Genomic DNA, 24969 nt, shown 5'->3' with positions numbered 1-24969 from the left:
TATATATATATATATATATATATATATATATATATATATGGGATGCGGTCATTTGGTCTACTGCATTATGGTAGAAAGTCATTAGGTCGAATCCATTAGGTCGACATGCTAAAAGGTCGACATGGGAAAAGGTCGACATGATTCTAGTTCGAAAGGTCATTAGTTCGACAGGTCATTAGTTCGACAAGGTCATTAGTTCGACATTGTCTATGTCGACATTCACAGTATTTCATGCCCTACCATCCACTAGGGCGTGGTGGGAGAATAAAATAGTGTGCCGAGCGTAGCGAGGCACCGTGCCCGACGCATCGCGAGCGCAGCGAGCGATGCGAGGGGATGCAGTGCACTTTAAACTGTGTCCATGTCGACTGTGTTGACATTCAGGTAAAAAAACAGTGAAAAACCCCATGTCGACCTTGTGAATGTCGACATAGACAATGTCGAACTAATGACCTTGTCGAACTAATGACCTGTCGAACTAATGACCTTTCGACCTAAAATCATGTCGACCTTTTCCCATGTCGACCTAGAATCATGTCGACCTTTTAGCATGTCGACCTAATGGATTCGACCTAATGACTTTCTACCATAATGCAATAGACCAAATGATCCCAACCCATATATATATATTGACTTGAAAACAGTTAATAAACTGAAACGTCGTCAGATGGAGTAGTCATATCTAAGGTGATTGACGGGAAGTAGGCGTCTGGAGGGTGGAAACCGACCTCTAGTGGGAGGGCTAATAAATGCAGGCATGCCTAGTAAAATGCTGGGAGTGTCCGGGAAACCACTAGGCGCAGGGCCAGTGCAACTCATTGCAGCGCCCCAGGCGGAGGGGGGGGAAGGGGCGCCCCACCACTCACCCGCTCAGTGGGGGGCGACGGGCCTCCTCACCGCACACATGCTCCACGGGGGTAGGAGAGTTGTGGCCACTGTCGAGTCACCGCTCCACAGGTGTCAGGGAGGATTTCTGATCAGCCCTACCGCTCACCCACTCTACGGCGGTGGGGAGGCTACCGATTCACTCCATGAGTGTGTGTGTGGGGGGGTACGGGCGCTGCTGCAGCTCACCTGGCTCCAGGGTGGGGGGGGGACACATGCCCAAGTGCCGCCCTCCAGTGGCCAGCGCCCCCAGGCAATGCCTAAAGCTGTCTAGTGGTGGCGCCGGCCCTGGCTTGGCGTGCCTGAGTGTTTTAGTGGAGGGTGTGTGATGTCAACTCCAGCCCTGAAAGGCCTTGTTCCATTGCGATGGGTTATGGCCAGTGTAAATATCATTAGATTTTAGCCTATTACGATGGCTTTTGGACATATTTGCACGGCTGCGGGCACATTACACGGCTGCGGCCACATTAATTCACAAGGTGGCAGGGCACTGTCTTAACTGAACACTGGCCACTGCACATTCACAGCCGTGCGGTCAGGTCTGAATCAGGCCCATAGTTCTGGCACTATTTTGGATCCATCCATGATATATTTACGTTGCCAGTACAAGCCTTTCACTTTACACATATATGTACATAGGAGTCATTCTGAATTGATCACTCCTCCACGTTCGCACGGCGGAGCGATGTTTTCCATCTGTGCATGTGCATACTGATGTGTGCGCATGTGCAAGGTCCCTGGCCAAACAGATGCGGCGACTTCGGCATAGTCGCTGATCTGTTCACATGGGACAGGGCAGGGGGTGGCGGGGAGGGGCTGCACCCATGGTAATGCCCAGTGTTTCATGAGCGTTCCCATGAAAATGCTTGGCGTTCCCATGGTAATTCAGCGAGGGTGTGGGGGCAGGCAGCCGATGTCAGAGAGCACACAGGTATAAGACACCAGAGAGTGCACTGTAGAAATCATTTGATAGTCGGCGACTATGAAATGATTTCCTCCCCGCACGCAAGCTGTGAATGGACGTTTATGCAAAACATCCATTCGCATGCCTGTGGGGACATTCGCGGTGTGTTTGTGCGGGCAGTGTTTAAAGCACACACAAAGCTGTACAGTGCACTAGAATGTGTCTACACACGGGCCCCTTCCTCTGTTTATCCGCCCTGATTGGTATTACAGCATGTACGGATGCTAACAGTCCTTGCACATTCGGATGTACAAATGGGAAGTGCTTTGTTGTGGCCTTTGCCTCAAGTCACAGACAGGCGACCACCAATAGATGCAGCTGGGCGCTCTGCTCCACTTACACCTCTGAATCGGGCCCATTGTGTTTACAGACCAACTTCAACTATAAGCCCACTTGCCATGAGTTGTTGCATCAGATAGAAAAACCTGCTGTGGCCACAATCCCGGTCACTGCTGAGTACCCAGTACCTGAGTGTGCGCATGGCACTGATGGAGGCATCCAGTGCAGTCTAGGCAACCTGGTCCTCCTTCCCATACAAAAAGTGGTTCTCCGTTAACCAACCGTATCCGGATGACAGATCGGCAATAACTAGTTTGACCACTTATGGTCAACTGTGAGTAGGTTAACACCTAAAAAGGGTCGACATACTCTAGGTCAACATTGCCAGAAGGACGACACAAGCAAAAGGTTGACATAACATGGTTGACACGTGAAAAGGTTGGCACAAGTTTTATATGATTTTTTCTTTTTTTTACTGACTTGTTCAAACTTTACCATCCCAGTGGGCATGGAGATGAAATATAATAGTGTGCCAAGCACAGCGAGGCACCATGCCCAAAGCATGGCAAGTGCAGCGGGCCATACGAGGGGATGCGGTATACTCATCCGGTGTCCATGTCGACATAGACAAAAACTTTTCATGTGTCGACCATGTTCATGTCAACCTTTTGCTTGTGTCGACCTGTCACTGTCGACCCAAAGTATGTAGATCATATTTAACTCACTATTGACCATTAGTGGTCGACCTAGTGATTGTTGACATAGACATTGTCTGCCATTTATCCAAGAACCGAACCAACAGCATCATATCATGGCATTACTGCAGGCAAACTGTCAGCGCGCAGAGTCTGCTGAATAGTCGGCAGCCACATATGTAAACAAGTGTTTCAGAATGTGTAACAGGCCAATAGCAATCATGAATAGCCCCCATGTGCCTTGTAACTTTCATACATCACCTACCAGCATGTTATTTACCCATTGGAAACTTCCGCATCAATAACCATCTATTATTTTCATTACGCATACAATACAGAGATATCATTTATATACACAGACATCAGAAAGTTTTTTGGTTGAAACCCGCACTGGCGTCTCCACTAAGACATTTGTAAATGTTATGTCAATTTTGAAAAGTGGAGTGGATAATTAGATGGTTACCAGGTCCTATAGTAATTTTGATTTGAGAGAGCCTCAAATTTCTATTTACAAGGCTGGCGGTGCTCCCCTGAATCAGAAGAACATGCAAATATACAGAAGAAAAAGAAGACTCATGTGTGGGGGCACTCCTTAATAATATATACCCGTAAGTAGCACAAGTGTATTGGGAGAAACTATGGGTGACATTCTATGGGCTAAGAGAAAAGCGCATATATTTTTCGCACTCCACATCGCCGCTCTTCGCACTTTCAGAAATCGAATTTTTTTGTAATAATTCGCATATTTAATGGGATGCGCATTAGAGGCTAAAAAGTGCGATTGAGTGCAATAATGGGCGATTTTTCGGCATGAAAATGTGCAATGTTTAGGCATGAAAATGTGCGAATTTGAGCTTATGTGCGATTTTGGGTTTGTATTAAAAAAATAAATAAAAATTGCGTGGGGTCCCCCCTGCTGAACATAACCAGCCCCGGGCTCATTGAGCCGGACCTGGTTCCAAAAATACGGGGGCCAAAAAGTGTAGGGGTCCTCCGTATTTCTGAAACCAGCCCCGGACTCTGGGACCGGTCCTGGTTTCAAAAATACGGGGGACAAAAAATCTGGGGGTCCCCCGTATTTTGAAACCAGCACCGGGCTCCAACAGCCCGCAGTGTCATGCCACAGCCGGGGGACACTTTTTACATAAGATCCCCCGGCCGTAACATGAGCACCGTGGCTGGTCAGCCTTGGACGGGGTACCTGTTTTTTTATCTCAATGATCTGTGCAGGGTTCTGGCCAACTCGCATATCAGAACCTGGTCTGAAAAAATGGCGATTATTAGACACCTTAAAAGTGCGATTTGCAAAATCCCATTCCATTAAATAAGCGAATTGTATACTTTTCTACTGGAAAACATCTGGATGCGATAAAAGTGCGAATTTTTAACGCACTTTCAGTACGCATGACTTATCGCAAAGAATATGCGATTTAGGGACCTTTTCGCATCACATTAAATATGCGAATTCACGGAAAAATGCGATTTAGCCGTTTTTTTGGAGTAAAAATCGCCAAAAAACACAACTCTCATTCCATAGAATGTCACCCTATGGGTGAGATTTAATAGGATGAGAGATTCAGAAAGTGAGAGATTTGGTAGGAAATCTCCAGTTTTTTTTAAAGCGGCAAACATTTACACTGCAAAACCAGTTTTGATTTTGCAGTGTAAATCAGAATCAGAAACAGAATCAGAATCATCTTTATTGGCCAGGTATACTTGGAATTTTTTGTGGTAACAGTGCAGCATCAAGCAGGGAACACAAGGGGGGTGGGAAGAGAGGCATAAACATACATCACATACATTTCACATATATCTAGAACAGTTCGAGTTAGTATTTGGTACGTTCAATACTGTTTAGTTGGTGGATAGCTATTGGGAAGAAGCCTTTTGTAGTTCTTGTAGTCTTTGCTGGGATGGACCTAAAACGTCTGCCTGATGGAAGGGGTTCAAACAGGTTGATGCCAGGGTGTAGCTTGTCAGCCATGATCTTTCCTGCTTGCTTATTGACCCTGGCTAGGTATAGTTCTTGGACAGTGGGGAGCTCCGCCGCAATGATCTTTTCTGCCATCCTCACCACTCTTTGCCACCTTCGTCTGTCATTCTAGTTTGCTCCTCGAACCAAATTGTGATTGAGGAGCAAAGGACAGACTCTACTATGGCAGTGTAGAAGATGAGCAGCAGCTCCTGCGGGATGTTGAATTTCTTGAGTTGCCTCAGGAAGAACAACCGCTGCTGAGCCTTCTTGACAGTTGTAATGATGTTGGGACCCCATTTGAGGTCAAAGGAAATCTTTGTTCCTAAGAATTTAAAGGAGTCGACCCTCGACACTACTCTGTCAGATATTATGAGTGGGTGCATGGCATTTGGTTTCCTTCTGAAGTCCACCACCATCTCCACCGTTTTGAGGGGGTTGAGGTCAAGTTTGTTTCCGATACACCAGTTAGTTAGTCTGTATGCCGACTCATTTCCATCCATGATTAGGCCAATAACCGTTGTGTCGTCTGCAAATTTTATAATTTTTACTGACTGTTCTGCTGAGGTGCAGTCGTTTGTGTAGAGGGAGAAGAGCAGGGGGGAGAGGACACATCCTTGTGGGGCACCGGTGCTAATTGTGCATGTGTTTGACATGAATGCACCTGCTTTCACCGACTGTTTCCTTTCAGTCAGGAAGTCAGTGATCCAGGAGCATGTAGGTTCTGGGACTCCTAGTGAACGGACTTTTGGCTCCAGGATGTGAGGGATGATAGTGTTGAATGCCGAGCTGAAATCAACAAATGGTATCCTTGCATAGGTGCCTTGCATAGGTGCCTGGACTGTCCAGGTACTGTAGAATGTGGTGCAGCCCTAGGTTGACTGTATCCTCGACACTTCTGTTTGCTCGGTAGGCAAACTGCAGGGGGTCGAGGTGAGTATTTGTCACAGCTCTCAGGTGGTTCAGCACCATACGTTCAAGCACTTTCATGACCACCGATGTTAGTGCAATCGGCCTGTAATCATTGAGGTCTTTCGCAGTTGAGCTCTTGGGAACCGGGATGATAATTGAGCCTTTGAAGCAGGTGGGGACCTTGCACATTTCTAATGAAGTGTTGAAAATCCTGGTAAAGATAGGGGCGAGTTGTGTTGCACAGGTCTTGAGGGCAGATGGAGACACTCTGTCTGGGCCTCCAGCTTTCCTAGGGTTGACCCTCTTGAACATTCCTTCTACCTCTGTTTGGTCCATCCGGAGAGTCTGGGGGTGGCAGTTTTGGAAGGAGGGTGGGCAAGCCGTTTTGCCCCGGTCAGGGGTAGGACTAATGCAGGTAGCTTCCTTCTCGAACCTGCAGTAGAAATCGTTTACTAGTTTCTGGTGCATGGTGGAGGGGGTTTGAGAGATCTTGTAGTTGGTTATAGCTTGCATGCCTCTCCAAGCTGACGCGAGGAGAGGCATGCGAGGTCGTTGGTTGACAGGTTGTTCGCCAGCTTGTCTGAGAATCTTTTTTTTGCCAGCTTGATTTCCCATGTTAGGGAGTTCCTGGCCTGTTTGTACAGGACAATATCACCACTGCGATAGGCTTCTTCCTTTGCCCGACGGAGCTTTCTGAGTTGACCGCTGAACCATGGCTTGTTGTTGTTGAAGGTGCGTGCTGTTTTGATTGGCACGCACAGGTCTTCGCAGAAGCTGATGTAGGCTGTCACTGTGTCGGTCAGATCGTCTAGGATTGTAGCGGCAAATGATTGCCGCTTTAAAAAACTGGAGATTTCTTACCAAATCTCTCACTTTCTGAATCTCTCATCCTATTAAATCTCACCCTATGGGGGAAATTTACTAAAGGAAATTTGTAAAAAAAATAGGTGTATTTGTATCCAGAAATACACTTATTTTTGACATTTACTATCCCGAAAATACGGCAATTCGTAGTCGTATCGATGTGCTATCCATACGAATTGGCGTATTTTCAGGATAGTAAATGTCAAAAATAAGTGTATTTCTGGATACAAATACACCTATTTTTTACAAATTTCCTTTAGTAAATTTCCCCCTATATGTCAGGAAAAATTGTTTAAATTTAAAACTTAACTTTTAATATATAAATGTTAATATAAATGGTAATGATTACATAAAAAAAAAGATTAAAAATGCACAGCAAATTACTTTCTATCCCTTTGGTTATAGATAAGTGTCAGGTTATAGTAAGGTCCCTTAATTAGACAATTACATGGATAATTTATTTATCTCAAAATCAAGACACTTGTAAAGAGCACAGACAGACAACCACTGTATAGATAATTCATTTAGTGCAAATGTACACAGACATAGACATCACACAGCATACCAAACAGCGTAACATGATACTACACGTCCTGTTTTTTTGCACAAAACTGAAAGTATTGCACGTACAAAGTCCTCTCCCATTTTGCAGAACAGCCAATTAAAAACAATTGCTTTTTGCATACAAAGTATTTCCTACTTCCTCTAAAGAGTAATCTTAGCCAGTAATCATCTCCTGTGCATGGAAGCTCAAGCGAGTAACTCCAAATATGTCTGGTAATGTATATATAGGTTCTTATAGTAACGAATTAATGTATTTTTATCTCCAGCACAGGTATATGTGAAGAAAATAAAAATAGAGGGAACACAATGTGTAACTTACACATTGTGTTCCCTCTATTTTTATTTTCTTCACATATACCTGTGCTGGAGATAAAAAGAGAACTTTTTATATGGACTTTGAAGACTTTGAACAACAAATCCTAACAGTGGGCGCTTTTCCTGTTTTTTGTATTTTACTGTCTTTCTTTACCCAGGGAAGGTAACCCCTGGGCAGGTTAGTGCCGCCCTTTTCAGCGCCATTGATTTTATTGCATTTTATTGTATTGAATTAATGTATTATTACAGTGTTACAGTATAGCATCTACTTCTGTCTGAACCCTCACCCTGCACCTTCAATCTCTCCCCTCTGTTTATCTGCTTTTATTATTAACTGTGTTCTGAATGTACATTCTAAAGAGTGGTCTAATAAAAAAAGTTGCTCGTAGTAACCAATCACATTTTATATAATTAACCTCTTAATGACAGGAAGTGTTTTCTACCTTTGGCATCAAAGCAAAGTTCAACAGTTTCCTGGAAGTTAAAATGAAAAATCGGTTATTTGTCATTTTTTATTTTTTTGCTGCACAGAATTTTTTTTCAGTTGTGCAGATGAATAAATATTTTTTACCTGGGTTATGCAGGAAATGAAATAATAGCCATTGTATGCATTCATTAAGGAAGAAAATAGAAAAGTGACATTTTATGATGCCGATAAATTATCTATGCCCCAAGCCGATAAATTATCTATGCCCCAAGTTATGTTGGCTTTATTCTGTACTGATACATGTTACTTTACTTTAATATGTACCAGCGGTATATCCTGCCGTAACTATAGTATAAGGAATAAAACCAGTTTATTAACCTTATGACGAGTTTTTTTGTAGCGTAATCAGTGACTGGAGTAATTATTTAGAAAGGAGAACTCTATAATCAGTGATCAGTCACACTCGCTTCCACTTTCATTTTGACCTTTACATTGTGTGTGCAGACAATACCTCCAGCAGGATCTGGAAGCACTTGCTGGGTGGCATACCATACATGGTAGCCTAAAGCAGGGGCGGATCCAGGAAAAGGGGAAGCATGCGGTGTGGTCAGATGGGGGACTGGGGATGTGGCACCATACTGTACATCTGCTGTGAATATGTAGTGTCCACCTACAGTTGTAATAGTGGGTACATACACTGAGATATGCACTATTTTTCTATTCGATTTTGCTTATACAGGTTTAGTATCCCTTATCCAAAATGCTCGGGACCAGGAGAATTTTGGATAACGGATTATTCCATATTTCGGAATATTTTAATATTTCAATGATGTATCTTGAGGTATCTTGCATTTATGTTGTGCATATATATCAAACACATGAAATAAACAAATATATTTTATTTGTGCATAAAACAAGGTTTCAAAACATGAAACAAAGTTTGTGTACTATCTCAGGCACTGAATTTAAATGCCAAGCAATCATTTACTTGTACATATATAGTGCCAGTTACATATCATTCCCTCAGTAGTGCCAGTTACATATCATTCCCTCAGTAGTGCCAGTTACATATCGTGTCCTCAGTAGTGCCAGTTACATATCATTCCCTCAGTAGTGCCAGTTAAATATCATGTCCTCAGTAGTGCCAGTTACATATCATGTCCTCAGTAGTGCCAGTTACATATCATTCCCTCAGTAGTGCCAGTTACATATCGTGTCCTCAGTAGTGCCAGTTACATATCGTGTCCTCAGTAGTGCCAGTTACATATCGTGTCCTCAGTAGTGCCAGTTACATATCGTGTCCTCAGTAGTGCCAGTTACATATCATTCCCTCAGTAGTGCCAGTTACATATTGTGTCCTCAGTAGTGCCAGTTACATATCGTGTCCTCAGTAGTGCCAGTTACATATCGTGTCCTCAGTAGTGCCAGTTACATATCATATCCTCAGTAGTACCAGTTACATATCATTCCCTCAGTAGTGCCAGTTACATATCGTGTCCTCAGTAGTGCCAGTTACATATCGTGTCCTCAGTAGTGCCAGTTACATATTGTGTCCTCAGTAGTGCCAGTTACATATCATATCCTCAGTAGTGCCAGTTACATATCATTCCCTCAGTAGTGCCAGTTACATATCGTGTCCTCAGTAGTGCCAGTTACATATCGTGTCCTCAGTAGTGCCAGTTACATATTGTGTCCTCAGTAGTGCCAGTTACATATCATATCCTCAGTAGTGCCAGTTACATATCATTCCCTCAGTAGTGCCAGATACATATCGTGTCCTCAGTAGTGCCAGTTACATATCATTCCCTCAGTAGTGCCAGTTACATATCGTGTCCTCAGTAGTGCCAGTTACATATCGTGTCCTCAGTAGTGTCAGTTACATATCATGTCCTCAGTAGTGCCAGTTTTAGAAAGAAAAAAATTTGTTCACTTTCTGGAATGTATGATTTTCGGAATAATTCGGATAACGGATATTCGGATAGGGGATACTCAACCTGTAGAAGCAAAATCGAATCAACATCGAATAGAAAATCGAATGGGCATTGAATGGTCTTCCTACATTCGATTCGATCCCAATGAGCGCTCCCTTGTAGTGTAAATTGAATAGGAAAATAGACTTGGGAGGCAAGGCTATACAGTACAGATCTGTAGTACATAGTCATAATCGGATGTGAACACTGTACAGCAACATCAGATCCAGACACAGATCGAATAGGGGTCGAATAGAAAGTGAAATTTCACTGTGTGTACACATCTAGGGTTTTGGCTGCAGGGGGAGGTTAAGGTGCGTACACACGGTGAGATTTCACTTTCTATTCAACCCCTATTCGCCTGTGCCTGGATCTAGGTTGGTGTACAGGGGTATGGATCATTGGATAGACGGCAACTAGGTCAACAAGCATTAGGTCGACATGGGTTAGGTCGACAGGGTCATTAGGTCGGCAAGCATTAGGTCGGCATGGGGAATGTCGACAGTCAAAAGGTCGACATGGGGTTTTTCACTTTTTTTGTCCTGAATGTCGACACAGGTGACATGGACACTGAAATGTAGCACCGCGTCCCCTCCCATTGCTCGCTGCACTATTTTATTCTCCCACCACGCCCTAGTGGATGGTAGGGCATGAAATACCACCTGTCGGCACATGTCGGCTAAAAAAAAGTGAAAAACCCCATGTCCACCTTTTGACTGTCGACCTAACCCATGTCAACCTTCCTGCATGTCAACCTTCATGCATGTGGACCTAGGGGTGTCAACCCAATGCTTGTAGATCTAGTGACCTTATCCTGGTGTACAGTGTTCACATTCGCTTATGACTATGTACTACAGATCTGTACTGTATAGTTTTGCCTCCCGAAACTATTTTTCTATTCAATTTACGGTACTTGTGTAGTTTCACGGCTCCCACGATGGGCATTTTTCACAGAAATCATTGACGTGTTAAAATCATGTTAAATGCACCCCAAAGGGCATTTGTTACTGTACCACCCCACTATGAACGCCAACCCGAAGCGTGGCGAGCGGCGGCGGTACACGTCCTATGACCTTTTCATACCCCCACTATGCACTTCGGCGTGGAGTTGAGAATAGAAAGTGTGGCGAGTGCAGCGAGCCACCGAGCCCGAAGCGTGGCGAGCGGACACGGATAGCTGTGAATCCCGCTGAGCTCACCACGCTTCGGGCTCGGTGGCTTGCTGCGCTCGCCACACTTTCTATTCTCAACTCCACGCCGACGTGGATAGTGGGGGTATGAAAAGGTCGTAGGACGCGTACCGCTGCCCCTCGTGGGCTCGCTGCGCTCGCCACGCTTCGGGTTGGCGTTGATAGTGGGGGTGGTACAGTGTGAAAAAAAGACATTTGGGGTGCATCTAACATGTTTGCTACTAATTTAAATGCATTTGGATGCATTTGTGATCAAAATCGCATGCCATCGCATCGCATGGCATAGCATGGCATGCAATGTGATGACATGCGATTTTTATAACAAATGCATAAAAATCCCGGAAAAATCGCATCGCATGCCACTACATATGGCATGCAATGGCATGCAATGGGAGCCGTGAAGGTATACAAGTACCCAATTTACACTACAAGGGAGTGCGCATCTGGATTGAATCTGCATCGAATGTAGAAAAACCATTCAATGCCCATTCGATTTTCTATTTGATGTTGATTAAATTTTGCTTCTATACACAAAATCGAATAGAAAAATAGTGCATATCTCACCGTGTGTACCCTCTATTAGAGTTTAGGCTACAGGAGGGGAGATTAGGTTTAAGCGCAGGTTAGGTTTGGGGGAAAGATTAGGGTTAGGCAACGAAGGGAGGGTTAGGCACTACAGGAGTGGTTTGGGTAAGGCTGCAGCACGTTAGAGTTGGCTGTGGGAGGGAATGTCAGGAGTTAGGCTGTGGTAGGGAAGATCTGGGTTTAGGCTGTGGAAGGTCTGGGTTTAGGCTGCGGGAGGGAAGGTCTGGGTTTAGGCTGTGGGAGGAAGGTCAGGGCTTAGGCTGCTGGCTGGAAGGTCTGGGTTTAGGCTACCGGAGGGAAGGTCTGGGTTTAGGCTACCGGAGGGAAGGTCAGGGGTTAAGGCTGTGGGAGGGAAGGTTGGGAATTATGCTGCCGGAGGGAAGGTCGGGGTTTAGACTGCAGGAGGGAAGGTCAGGGTTTAGGCTGCTGGCTGGATGGTCAGGGTTTAGGCTACGGGAGGGAAGGTCAGGGTTTAGGCTACGGGAGGGAAGGTCAGGGTTTAGGCTACGGGAGGGAAGGTCAGGGTTTAGACTACGGGAGGGAAGGTCAGGGTTTAGGCTACGGGAGGGAAGGTCAGGGTTTAGGCTGCGGGAGGGAAGGTCTGGGTTTAGGCTGTGGGAGGGAAGGTCAGGGTTTAGGCTGCGGGAGGGAAGGTCAGGGTTTAGGCTGCTGGCTGGAAGGTCAGGGTTTAGGCTACGGGAGGGAAGGTCAGGGTTTAGGCTACGGGAGGGAAGGTCAGGGTTTAGGCTGCTGGCTGGAAGGTCAGGGTTTAGGCTACGGGAGGGAAGGTCAGGGTTTAGGCTACGGGAGGGAAGGTCAGGGTTTAGGCTGCGGGAGGGAAGGTCTGGGTTTAGGCTGTGGGAGGGAAGGTCAGGGTTTAAGGCTGTGGGAGGGAAGGTTGGAATTATGCTGCGGGAGGGAAAGTCAGGGTTTAGGCTGCGGGAGGGAAGGTCAGGGTTTAGACTGCAGGAGGGAACAGTGGCGTAACTATAAATTTTGCTCCCCCCTGCCAAAAAGTTTGTGGCGCCCCCACCTCCAGGCTCCTCTCCAGCATGTTTCCTGAGCGTGTGACGTGATGACGTCACACGCATAACGGAGAAGCTGAAGCAGGAGAGAGGAAGAGAGACCAGCATATACTTCTGCTTCCCTTGGCTCCGACACAACTGGGGCCGCCCTAGCACGCCCATCCGCCCACCCATCCTGTACACAGTAGCCAATAGTCGGCTCTGTGTACAGTCAATTGAATCAGTGGGGGAATTTGTCGTCTCTGCCATGGCCGCACCCGCGCTGTGGCAGACTCGCCTCCAGTGCTCAGTCAGTGGGCAGCGGCAGGCAGCAGCATGTCAGTGCATTGAGCAGGTGCCTGCGCCCACACAGACCCTGCTGCTGCTAGCTCCCCCAAGCGGCTGCTGGGGCTGCCTTACAGTAGTTACGCCACTGGGAGGGAAGGTCGGGGGTTAGGCCTCGGGAGGGAAGGTCAGGGTTTAGACTGCAGGAGGGAAGGTCAGGGTTTAAGGCTGTGGGAGGGAAGGTTGGAATTATGCTGCCAGAGGGAAGGTCAGGGTTTAGGCTGTGGGAGGGAAGGTCAGGGTTTAGACTGCAGGAGGGAAGGTCAGGGGTTAGGCTGCGGTAGGGAAGGTCAGGGGTTAGGCTGTGGTAGGGAAGGTCAGGGTTTAGGCTGCCGGAGAAAAGGATTAAGGTTTAGGCTTTTGGAGGGGGAGGTTAGGTTTAGGCTCGGGGGGGGTGGAGTTTTAGATTTAGCAGCACATTCAGTCTCTAGTCTTCTCCCTCTATCCCCAGCAGCACAGCATACCCTCGCACCCCTCCCCACTCTTTCACTGGTGAAGTTTCCCTGCGAGCAGCCTTTTAAATCACCTCCAGAGCCCCCCTCCCCCGCCACCATCGCAGTCATAGCGCAGGTAGGGGAAGCACACTAACATAGTCAGCCCAGCGGCACAACTGCCCCTGTCACCTCAGTGTGCAGGAGCATGCTGTCTGAGGCATGCAGGAGGATGTTCCTGCAACAGTCGCCAGCTGGCGCTGGCAGTGATGTGCTGGCCTCTGCGGAGAAGCAGCCCCCGCGCTGGGAGATGAGGAAGGAGGGGAAAGGAAGCACCTTGCAGAGCGGGAAATGCTTGAAATTCTCAGGGGCACATGCCTTGGTCCACTCCCAGGCAATTTTATGACCACCCTACTAGTTATGCCACTGAGTGGTTACCAATCTGTGTGCCTAGGCACCCTGGGGTGCCTCCTGACACTTGCAGGGGTGCCTTGGGTTGGTGATCCAATGCCATTTATGTCCAGTGAATACCAGTGCTGGGCTGCCAATTATACAATTGTGGACAAACAGTAGTGAATCCTGTCTCTCACCACATAACTGAACTAATGAAGACATATAAACACAATCTACTTAATTTTATATTGTTTTCCTAAATTTATTTTAGCCTAGGCCCTAGGGGTTCCATGAATACATTCTGATACTCTAGGGCGCTGTAATTTAATAAAGTTGGGGAACCAGTTTCCTAAATCCTGCTCAAGAGTATCCAAATACCCCAACCAACCAGTTTCTCCTTGCTTTGTCTGACAATCTTACAGTTTCAAAATTGTTTTCCAGATAAACTTCATGGATTGCGAGCAGAGTTCGTCAAGCGCTGCAACACCGCCCTCCTAAAACTGCTGTTGGATGATTTACAGGACAAAGAGATACTCAGTAGTTCGGAGGTGGAATTTATCAATGAAGGACACAACGTGTGTAGTGACAAATGCCGTGCTCTGGTTGATATTGTAAAAAGAAAAGGCGACGATCCCAGCAACATACTCATCCAACAAATATTAGAAAGAGACCGGAATATTAGTAAGACACTGGGGATAACAGGTACATTTATACAATCACTATACTGTAATCACATCTTATTCCTTCATGTGACTACGCACTCATTGTCAATTACAGTGTTGCTCTTATTTGATATAATGGGGGAAATTTACTAATATGAAAAACCTAGTTTTTCATATTAGTATTTTCCCTACGACTGCATACGACTGTTTAAGTCGTATGCAAAGTCGTGTTCCGGAGGGGGATTTACAAAGCAGTCATATACGACTGCTTTGTAACCCTCCAATGTCGTATTCATTCGTATTAGCTGGCCATATATACGGCCGCTAATACAATTTTTTCTAGCAGTCTGCACGGATGCGTCTGGACTAAGAATGAAATCTAGCCAATCAGGAGCCGACTTTACTGGCTCCTGATTGGCCGCTAGGTGGCTCCTGATTGGCTAGAATTCATTCTTAGTCCAGACGCCGAGGAGGAAACATCTCTGCAGCTCTGACAGACGGGGAGTTTGCTGGAGTCGCCCGGCAGCTTAAAGAAGAAGCAAGAAGATGGAAGAAGAAGGAAGAAGCCCTGGACCAAGCCAGAAGAACTTCCATGGAGGACCTGGGTGAGTTGGATTTCCTTCCACAGGTCCACCATGGATTTCTTCGGACCCGGACCTGACGGCGATGCCGACATGAAGATCGACATGAAGAAGAATGGCGACATGGATCTGGAACCAGGACAAGGCACCGGATCAAGACTCTGGGACCTACCTACGGGATCAAGATAGGTAAGTATCAGTGTGTGTGTAATGTATGTATTAAACTTTTATTTTACAGGTGTCAGTGTGTTTTTATTTAACTATTTTTTTTACTGTGGAACTACAAGACCCAGCGGGCCATTTAATGCCCCGCAGGCTGGGACTTGTGGTTCACCAAGTCCCAGCTTGCAGGGGAGGCTTGCTGGGACTCATAGTTCTACAGTTTAAAACAATAGTTTATTCTTCTATTTTTTACACCAGAATCAGCCCGATGCCCACCGCCCAGGGGCATCGGGGACAGCACCAGGCTTCAGCCTGGTCAGGTAAGTCCTGGAGGGGGGGGACCCCTTTATTGGGGGGGTCCCCACTCCCCCAGGACCCCTGGCCAGGCTGACTGGCCAGAGGGCTGAATGCTTTGGCCGGGGGGACTTGTATAAAAAGTCTCCCCCCGGCTGTGGCATTACCCTGCTGGCTGGTTTGGCCTGGGGCTGGTTCTTAAAATACGGGGGACCCCTAGTCATTTTGTCCCCCGTATTTTGGGAACCAGCCCCAGACCTGGAGCCTGGGGCTGGTTGTTAAAAATCGGGGAACCCCTATTTGTCGGGTTCCCTGATTTTTAATTACCGGCCCCGGCTCTTTCAGCCTGGTGCTGGTTACAGCTGTGAGGGGGACCCCACGCCGTTTTTTTTTTTTAAATTTATTTATTTTTCTATTTTTTTACACTAAAGCCTGCACGGATCTGACTGATCCGTGCAGGCTAAAGCCAAATACGACAGGGAAAGCAAGGTGTATTTTCCTGTCGTATTTGCGTGGGTGTTTTGCACCAATTAGCAGCCGTATTATCAATACGGCTGCTTAGTATATCAGGAACCACCATTCTTTTGAATGGTGATTTCTGTCGTATTCTATTGATGGTGTAGACATTCGTATTTGTAAATACAAATACGAATGTTCCATCTTTAGCAATACGAATTGTTGTATTTTCGGGATTGTAAATCCCGAAAATACAAATGTGTAAAAAATAGGTGTATTTCTGCCTACGAATACACCTATTTTTTACGAATCCATTTAAGTAAATTTCCCCCAATATTACTATAAGTATTTGTGAAGTCAAAAGTGTAACAATCAGTAGTAAAGGAACCATAGTTCATGAACAACAGACGGTCTTATTCAATATGTGAGTCAGTCAGACAGTATTACACTATAGATATATCAGTCCCGGGGAGAGGCTAATCCCCAATGTGGGTATATACTGAGTATAAATCAGGTTGATGATAACCTTTCAATAGTTGCAACAGTAGCTATACCAAGCTGCCATGTTCTCCTTATAGCTGAGAGTCTGTAATACTCATCAGTCGGCAGGGAGGGCAGCGATAAGCAGCCGCCGCGGCTTGCCTGCTTGGAGTGACAGCGGTGAAGGTGCTTATACTGTACTGCAGTATAGTCCTTAAAAGTTTATCACTCATTCATTCAAAATGAATATTATGAGTATGTGTAAATGAATCTATTTTGCTGACAGACAGACAAACAGATAGTGTCCCAGGTTAATGGAATATTATGTTAAGCCTATATATAAATACAGATCTATAGATATAGCTAAACTTACCATATTATACCTCTAGGGCTATTTCACACGCTCCGGCTCCTGCCGGGCGGCGAAAACCCGCACGGCCAGGAAGCCGTGCCGCACACAGCAGTTTACAATGGTGGGGATGGCCACAGCCCGGCAGCCGTCCCTTCCAGTGGTGGGGTCCGGCGGCAACCGGACGGCCGGGCCGTGACATTTGTGTCCATTATTAACTACGGTGTGCGGCACGGCTTCCTGCCCGTGCGGGGTTACGCTGTCCGGCAGGAGCCTTAAACTGGGAACTCATGAACTACACAGATTCTGTGGCTGGTTAACATCACTCTCACCTGGTTTTAATCAGCCACAAAACCTGTTTCATGCATGTGTGTCTCAGATTAAAGGTATAGTAAGCCTAGATATAGTTATAACTTATAATAAACTTTCTTTTGTTTTCAGCACCTGATGAGCTGCCGTTGCCAACACAGGAACAGAAGAGACCGCAAACCAGCAAAAATGGTAATACCAGCCAGAATGGGATGTACTAAACAGAAAATGCAATAAACACATCACTGGCACATCGCTGTGTGCTGAGCAATCTCAGAATTCTCAACAAAATCTCCCCATGTGTAGGCCCCTAAAGCATTGTATAGAGATTAGCGATATACTAATAACCAATGAGCTCCTTATTTGTTGAAACTCAGCCTGTAACATGGCAGTTAGGAGCAGATAGGCCAGTTATTTATCTCTCTCTGTGTTATCACTCTTAAGCCCTGTACACACAGGGCGATATATCGCCGAGCGATATATCGCTCACGCTGAGCGATATATCGCTCGGTGTCCCGTTTGCATCAGCGACCAGAGAAAAAAAACTGCCGGGGGAGCCCGGCAGTGGAAATCAGCTGGTCGTAGGAACAAGCTCCTGCGGCCAGCGATCACTACAGGCAGAAAACAGGAGCACACACCCGGCGATTTATTGCTGGTGCACACCCATCGCTGGCAATATGGTCGCTCAGGGACCATTTATCCAGCGATATTTGCTATAATCGCCCCCCGTGTGTAGGCACATTAAGGTTTAGTACATCTCCCCCCTGGTTATACTTTTACAGCAATTTTCTAAAATTAGCAAATAATTAAGGTTGCATCTGACCCCGGATTTTTATATTGTTACTATAGTATTAGTAATAGTTTAACTGATGTTGATTCATTGCTTTTTGTGTACCAGGGATAAGTCTTTCTGTTATTGTGGTAGGTATTTCTTAGCATGAATTGGTTGTTATGGTTCCACGGCATCGCGACTGTGATGTCATCACTCTGTGGCAATTGCTTTAAGAGCCGCACACCTGGGGGGTTGCGTTGCTATTTAATACCCCTTTCACACAGAAATTGAAATTCCCAGGTGAAGCAGTTCCACCCGGGCATTTCATAAAATACACGGGTCCTTTCTCTGTGTGAAAGGAGACCCGGAGTTTAAGATCCGGGTTGACCCTTTCACACGGTCGAGAACCTTGTGTAATAGAGAAAATCTCTGGGTCTAAATTTTAGTCCCAGAGATTTGCTCTCCTGTGTGAAGGGGGTCTAACAGCACACGGCCAAATTATCCGGTGCTTCAAATACTGGGTAATTGCCAGGTTATTCGGCTGTGACTGTCTGAAAGAGGTATATGTTGAAAAAATGTATGTTTAATTTATAACTTAAGGAAAATGTTATTTAAATATTTAATCATTGTGCTTTTTTTACACTGAAAGCAGTTCCTTTCCTGTTTTATGTACCTGAGTACTGGCGCTAGTAGAGCTTATTCGGTACTCTTTACCTAGAAGGGCGCCCATCGCGGGCATCGCATGTACATCGCATGCCATTATAATGGCATGCGATGCGACCGATGCGATGCCCGCGATTTTACATAGAAATCCATGTAAAAATGTAAATCGCATCGGTCGCATCGCATGCGACCAAAAAATGGCATGCGATGCGACCGACGCGATTACCGTGATTTCCCATAGGGAACAATGTTAAATGTCCCAATTGACCCGATTTGACATAGGAAACAATGTTAAATGGCCCACAGAGGCCAAATAGGCACCCTGAAGTGTGAAATGTCCCCCCCAATTGTTAATGCCACCCCACGATCAACGTGAACCTGAAGCGTGGCGAGTGCAGGGAGCCCGCGAGGGGCGGCGGTACGCGTCCTACGACCTTTTCATATCCCCACTATCCTCGTCGGCGTGGAGTTGAGAATAGAAAGTGTGGCGAGCACAGCGAGCCACCTAGCCCGAAGCGTGGCGAGCGCAGCGTAATCGCGTCGTAATCGCGTCGGTCGCATCGCATACGATTTTTTGGTCGCATGCGATGCGACTGATGCAATATTTTACCTTGCGATGCCCAAGATCAAAATCGTGGGCGCCCTTCTAGGTAAAGAGTACCGCTTATTCTCTGTACATTGAACATAATATGAATAATACATCAGGGTTGCCTACCCTCCCGGAATGTCCGGGAGGGTCCTGGAAATCGTGTCCCCTCCCGGCCCCCCGGAAAGGACGGCAACCCTCCCGCATTGTCCTACCTCTCCGGCAGAGAGGGGGTCCGTGGGGGGTTCCGTGGGTCAAATGAGGCGATCGCGTCACTTAAACCCCGCTCCCCGCAGTGCAATGCATAAAATACTGGCATTGCACGGTGGGGGGCGTGGCTAAAATGACATGGTCACTCTAGCCATGCCCCTAAACGGCTCATCACAGCCATGGCTCCGCCCCCTTTCCCTCCCGGCTTTGGGCCCGCCCCCCTGCCATACTCCCGGAGAGAGCAGCCAGAAAGTCGGCAACCATGTAATACATACATAATAGAAGATAATGCTAAACCTTCTTTTGTTTTTAGAATCTGAGCCGCTATTGCCAACACAAGAACAGAAGAGTATACAACCTAGCCAAAAAGGTAACACCAGCAAAAGTTTGGACAGATTTCTATATGGATAAATGTGACTGTGTCCTTGCATGCTTTTGTACAGGCAGTTTTCATGGTTGCAATGTCCACATCCTTTTCTGATAAATGTGTGCAGCATTTAACAGGGCTACTTGTGTCAAATTTGGGCCTACCGCTATAAATAAACAGAGTGCTATTGGGATACATTTGCACATTTTTTCTATAGACAACAATTAGTGCAAATCTCAATTTTACAGAAAGACTCAAAATCCTTTATTAAAACTGGTAACTATCTATCTACAATACTCATTGGTAGATCTGCAGGTGACTAGTAACAGTAAATTAATTATCCATGCTCTAGTGCATTGAGAAGGATATAATGTCCCCAATATAGTGTGCCACAGACTAAAAATGGGTGTGTGGTTATCTCTCTAATTCAATAATCTGAAGCCTAATGTTCTATTGATTAATTTTTGATCCTTATGTAGTCTGTTTTATAAGCATAACAATTGTACATTTTTTATATACTTTTATATAAACTCCTTTTTATTGACTTGAGATATTAAAACATTTTATTTATGACATCTGGTTGACATAACTATATTTAAAGTTAAAAAAGCTTCCTAAAATGTGAACCAGTGGAGAGGTTTCCCATAGAAGCCAAACCAATCAGCTTCTAGATAGTAATTATAAAGTAAAGTACATTCTGTAAAATGATAGGTGCAGATTATGTGCAATTTATCATCTTGTCCACTAAACCACTCTTGAAGGAATTGATCTTCCCCATAGTTCATACACTAAACAGTGAGAAACTATGACAGGGTTGCCTACTTTTGAAAAATCATTTCAGGGAGAAAATGAAAAGCCTTGCGTTGCCAGGGGGCGGGCATTGCGTTGCCAGGGACGGGCCTTGCGTTGCCATGGGGCGGTCCCTACAGTATTTTGATAAGCATTACACATAAGCATACACTTGGGCAGGGATGGAGGCACACACAGTCAGGGGCACACATGGCAGGAACTGGCACACATGAGCAGGGGAGAACATGGGCAGGGGAAGAGGCACACATGGGCAGGGGTAGAAGCACAAATGGGCATTATATCAGATAAAAGGATTATATGCTACATTCTTAAATGTACAACACAGTTTGTATAATTAATTACATGGTCTGTATTTTTTGTGTAAACCAAAACAAGGTACATGATGGTACTGTTATATACATGCTGCACTTATAGAGGAACCTGAAGGGGAGGTGACAGTATGGAGATAAAAGGCTTGTATATGCTAAGCTATGGAACTGGCTGGGAGGTAGATGAGGGATGGCATAGCCTTCCTGCTGTCTTTGTGCTTACAGCCAGGGGTTAAAGTGAGGGGGAACTGGGTGGAACTGAGTTCCACCACCTTTAATGGTAGGGGGAACTGAGTTCCACCTCCACCACAGCCCTGAACAGTAATTCCAACAGAAAAACCTGTCCCATTAGCTTCTTCTGCTGGCACGGCGAACATAATGTAAAGTTAAGATGAACAACTGTGGAATTATGTGTATAAGGGGAATTACTGTGTGACTTAATATGAATCAAGGGCACTACATGCAGTGTAATGTGTATACGATTGTGCTACCATGTATGGTGGATACATTATCCCTTTATGGGTGGTAGGGCACAATTCCCTAGCACTGTTCTCGGCTCTGCCTAATGGGGGGGGGGGGTCGGTGTTAGGGGAGCGGCGTTCCACCACCTCTCCAGGACCACTTTAAGCCCTGCTTACAGGAGACACGTGATTAGGGGAAGGCACAAGCAACATGGAGTTTATAGATGTAATGATTTGGCTCCTGTGTAAACTCAATAAATCACTACATCAGAACAAAACGATCTCACTAACCGATCACAGAGAAGGAGGAGAGCAGAGGATGAAGAGCATAGGTGCCGAATCTGTTTGTGCTCAAGGGCCCGAGCACCCACGGAAATTGATGAGCACCCACGGACCCGAGTCACGCTGCTGGGCCGCCATATTAACTTGCTAATTTGCAGCTGCAGCACCCGTATCGACAGCCCTGCCGCCTAGCAAACAGTATACCGGGAAGAGTGTATTCCGTGCGCTCTTTAGTGACCCGGCGGCTGCACATAAAAGATGCTGCCAAGCGCCATTAACAGAGCTGACAGAAGCATCTTCCCGGCATTCCTGTGCATCGGGGTACATACGGTTATCATAGAGAAACAGCTGCAGGTCCACAAGTTATGTGTAAAAAGGGGAACACTGTTGCCGTAATTTGAATATTGGAGACAACTGTGCTGTGTACTAGTATTATTTTGTGGCCACGCCCTTTCCCCATGAAGCTACTCCCCAATAACATAAATCGGCACCTATGATGAAGAGGGTGGGTTCATATTGGATGATTGAGAAAGGCTGAGGCTGTGCTGCGAGTATACTGTACTTACATATGCTCGCAAGAGGATCCCTTCCGCTTTCAGTTTCTCCCGCAGATAACCGCGATGACACCGCCAATGTGATGACATTGCGTTGGCGGCTTCAGCAATGTTATCTAGCGCATGCGCAGTAGCCATTGTGGAAGCACAAAGTGGTAGCTGCAGGAGAAAGGAGCCATCCTCCTGGAGTCTGTGAGATGTCCCAGAATTCCCGGAGTCTCACGGACATTCCCGAGAGAGTCGGCCACCCTGAACTATGAGTCGCATTAATGATCTCAGTTAAAACTTAAAATGAGGGGGGCGTGGCCTGACCAAGCAGGACGCCGGACGCACTTTCACAGGGCTCCTGGGCATTATTCCCTGAAAGTGCCCTTACACCCACAGAAAACTGCCCCACACTACCTGCAGCACTTCAGCTAGCTGGGAGGCACCCTCCGGATCGGTGGTGGGGAAGCTGCGGAGCCGGGGACTGGAGAAATTCAGTCCTGCGGGTTGCGGCCCTCACCCTCCAAGAAGCCGCGGCCTGGAGTTGCTGCTGAACCCGGGGACGGAGCTCCATAACCGCCGCGCTACTCGAGACGGGACCCGGAGGTGATCGGCGGCGAGCCCTCTTCATACGGAGGTGAGCGGGGGGCACAGCTGTCTCCCCTTAGCCCTGCTTCCTGGCTGTGGGGGGAGATAAACGATAGGAGGATGCCGTGAGGCTTCCTCTGTGTTCAGCTGCGGCGGCCATTTTAGATCAGGCTGCCGGCAAGCTCCCCTCTCTGCCTGAGCTTGTCCTGCCACGGGCAGCGGTGCCGCACCCCTGTCTCCCTCCTTCTATACTGAGGGGGAGATAGGGAGAGATATTGGGCCCCCAACGCCACCCCCCTCCCTGAATCACTTAAGACAGGCTGGTGAACTTAGAGACAGTGGCACACTATACCTGCAGCACCACTCTCTCTTCCAGTGCCTCCCAGTACAGCTGCCTCTCGGAAGCAGCAGAGAACTCTCTCCTGTACAGCACATAGTGTATATGAGTGTCAACTGCCACGGTCCCTAGGGCGAAGGATTGCTGCTTCAGACACACAAATCTGACTTGGCGACATCTGCAGCCTGGCGTCCCTGCTTGGTCCTCACATATCACACCCTGCCCTTATGACCGTAGTCACCTACTGAACTATCCCTCTGGCATTTTGGTGAGGTGCATTGGGTGGCCTGCTGAATCGTCCACCCCGTGCGAGGATGTAAACGTTCTGCTGAATGGCGTAATCCTACCGTCGCCTATGCCATAACGTTCTATCTATGAAACATCGCTGAGAGCTTGCACCTACCACTTCAGCCAAGACCTCTACTAGAATCTAGCTCCGCAAGGTTTCCTCTCATAATACATCATCTCGATACCATGCCTTCCAAAAAAAACAAGACACCTGGACCTGTTCCCCAGGTCCCCTTCTTCAAGCCTTCTCCTCAGCGCTCCTCTGGCCAGGGGACTGCTGCTCCCGCCTCTGCACCTTCGCCTCAGCCCTCGCCCCCAACCCCATTAGTGGACCCTACTACATCTCAACAACCCACACCTCATACAAGGCTAGAGGACTCTGAAGCCTTAACAGTTGGTTCTCTTCGATTGTTGTTTCATCAATTCAAAGACGAAGTTACCTCTGAATTTCGCACAATGCTCCAAACCTGTCAACGGTCCATTGACGACCTGGGGGACCGCACAGGTCATTTGGAATCTAAGATGGGGGAGATTGTAGGATCTCATAACGCGCTAATAGACTCTCATGACACCTTAGAGGCCGAGGTGGTGGCCCTGAGGGATAAAGTTGCAGACTTGGAGGACCGCTCTCGGAGAAACAACCTCAAGCTGAGGGGTGTTCCTGAAAATGTATCTAATAGCAGCCTCCATGATTTTGCCTTGGATCTCTTCAAGAAGTTACTTCCCTCTGCTTCCTCCCAGGACTTGCTCTTAGACCGCATCCATCGTTTGCCGAAACCCAGATCTGCCCCGGAAGGAGCCCCCAGAGACGTCCTGATGAGGGTCCACTTTTTTCACATAAAGGAAGCCTTACTAAAAGCGGCAAGACCAACTTCGGACACTGCCGTAGCCTTAGGCTCACTGCAACTTTTTGGGGACCTATCACAGTTTACCCTCTCCAAAAGGCGCTCCCTCCAACCAATAACTCTAGCTCTCCGGAAGGCAGACATTCCCTATAGGTGGGGTTATCCCATTAAGCTTCTGGTCTCTCGGGAGGGCTCCACTAGTGTTATCACTAATGTTGAAGAGGGCAAGAAGCTGTTGGAAAGGTGGAACCTTGCGGATGGCCCCAGCTCCTCTCCTCCAATTCGCCGACTTCAGCAGGACTGGTCGGTGGTTGGGGGGCGAGAGTAGCCGCCCTCGGGTTTCTAATTTGCTTGGACTGATCACTTATTTTAGAGGTGAACTTTAGAACATTTCTGTGGCTGAAGTTATGGTAAAGGCCTAAGGCCTTAGGCTATAGTGTTTTATAGCTTCTTGGTTATTATGTTAGTTTCACTGAGCTGGCTTCCTTAATCGATTCCTTCTCTTTATATAGTATTTAGGTTTACGCTGTTATTGAATATTCACATCGGGCCTAACTGTGGCTCCTAGGGGCTGGGAATTTTTACCACACAGACCTATTTTCTTAATAATGAGCCAGTTGGTGGGGCTGGGGCTGGACCACCCTTGATTCCGATACCTTTGTATACTATCAGAAAAGTGCTGTGTGTTTTCTCTTATTCCCAGTGCCTGGGACCCTTGAGGTCTACCAATTCGATAAGTTGCGATGTTCCGTTTAAATACTTATTAGATGGCTAGGTAGAGGTGGGGTCGCCTGATACCGCCCCCCCCTAATATTTCTTATTGAT

General features: G+C 46.8%; 1 protein-coding gene across 1 annotated transcript in view; it reads left to right on the top strand.

The window, feature by feature from the left end:
* Positions 1 to 6903: 6903 nt before the first annotated feature.
* LOC146059645 (caspase-1-A-like) overlaps positions 6904 to 24969 on the top strand; it is a 39971-nt gene continuing 21905 nt past the window's right edge. The window contains exons 1-4 of the mRNA XM_083172045.1: positions 6904 to 7348; positions 14237 to 14497; positions 17221 to 17280; positions 19633 to 19689. Of these exons, the coding sequence (XP_083028171.1) occupies positions 7342 to 7348; positions 14237 to 14497; positions 17221 to 17280; positions 19633 to 19689 (385 nt within the window). The 5' untranslated portion in view covers positions 6904 to 7341. The remainder of the gene's footprint in view (positions 7349 to 14236; positions 14498 to 17220; positions 17281 to 19632; positions 19690 to 24969) is intronic.

Source organism: Crinia signifera, chromosome 2 (assembly GCF_055691185.1).
Source record: "Crinia signifera chromosome 2, ASM5569118v1, whole genome shotgun sequence".
In the NCBI taxonomy this organism is placed as follows: domain Eukaryota; kingdom Metazoa; phylum Chordata; class Amphibia; order Anura; family Myobatrachidae; genus Crinia; species Crinia signifera.
The sequence above is the reverse complement of the archived record's forward strand: the minus strand, read 5'-3'. Positions and strand labels throughout refer to the sequence as shown.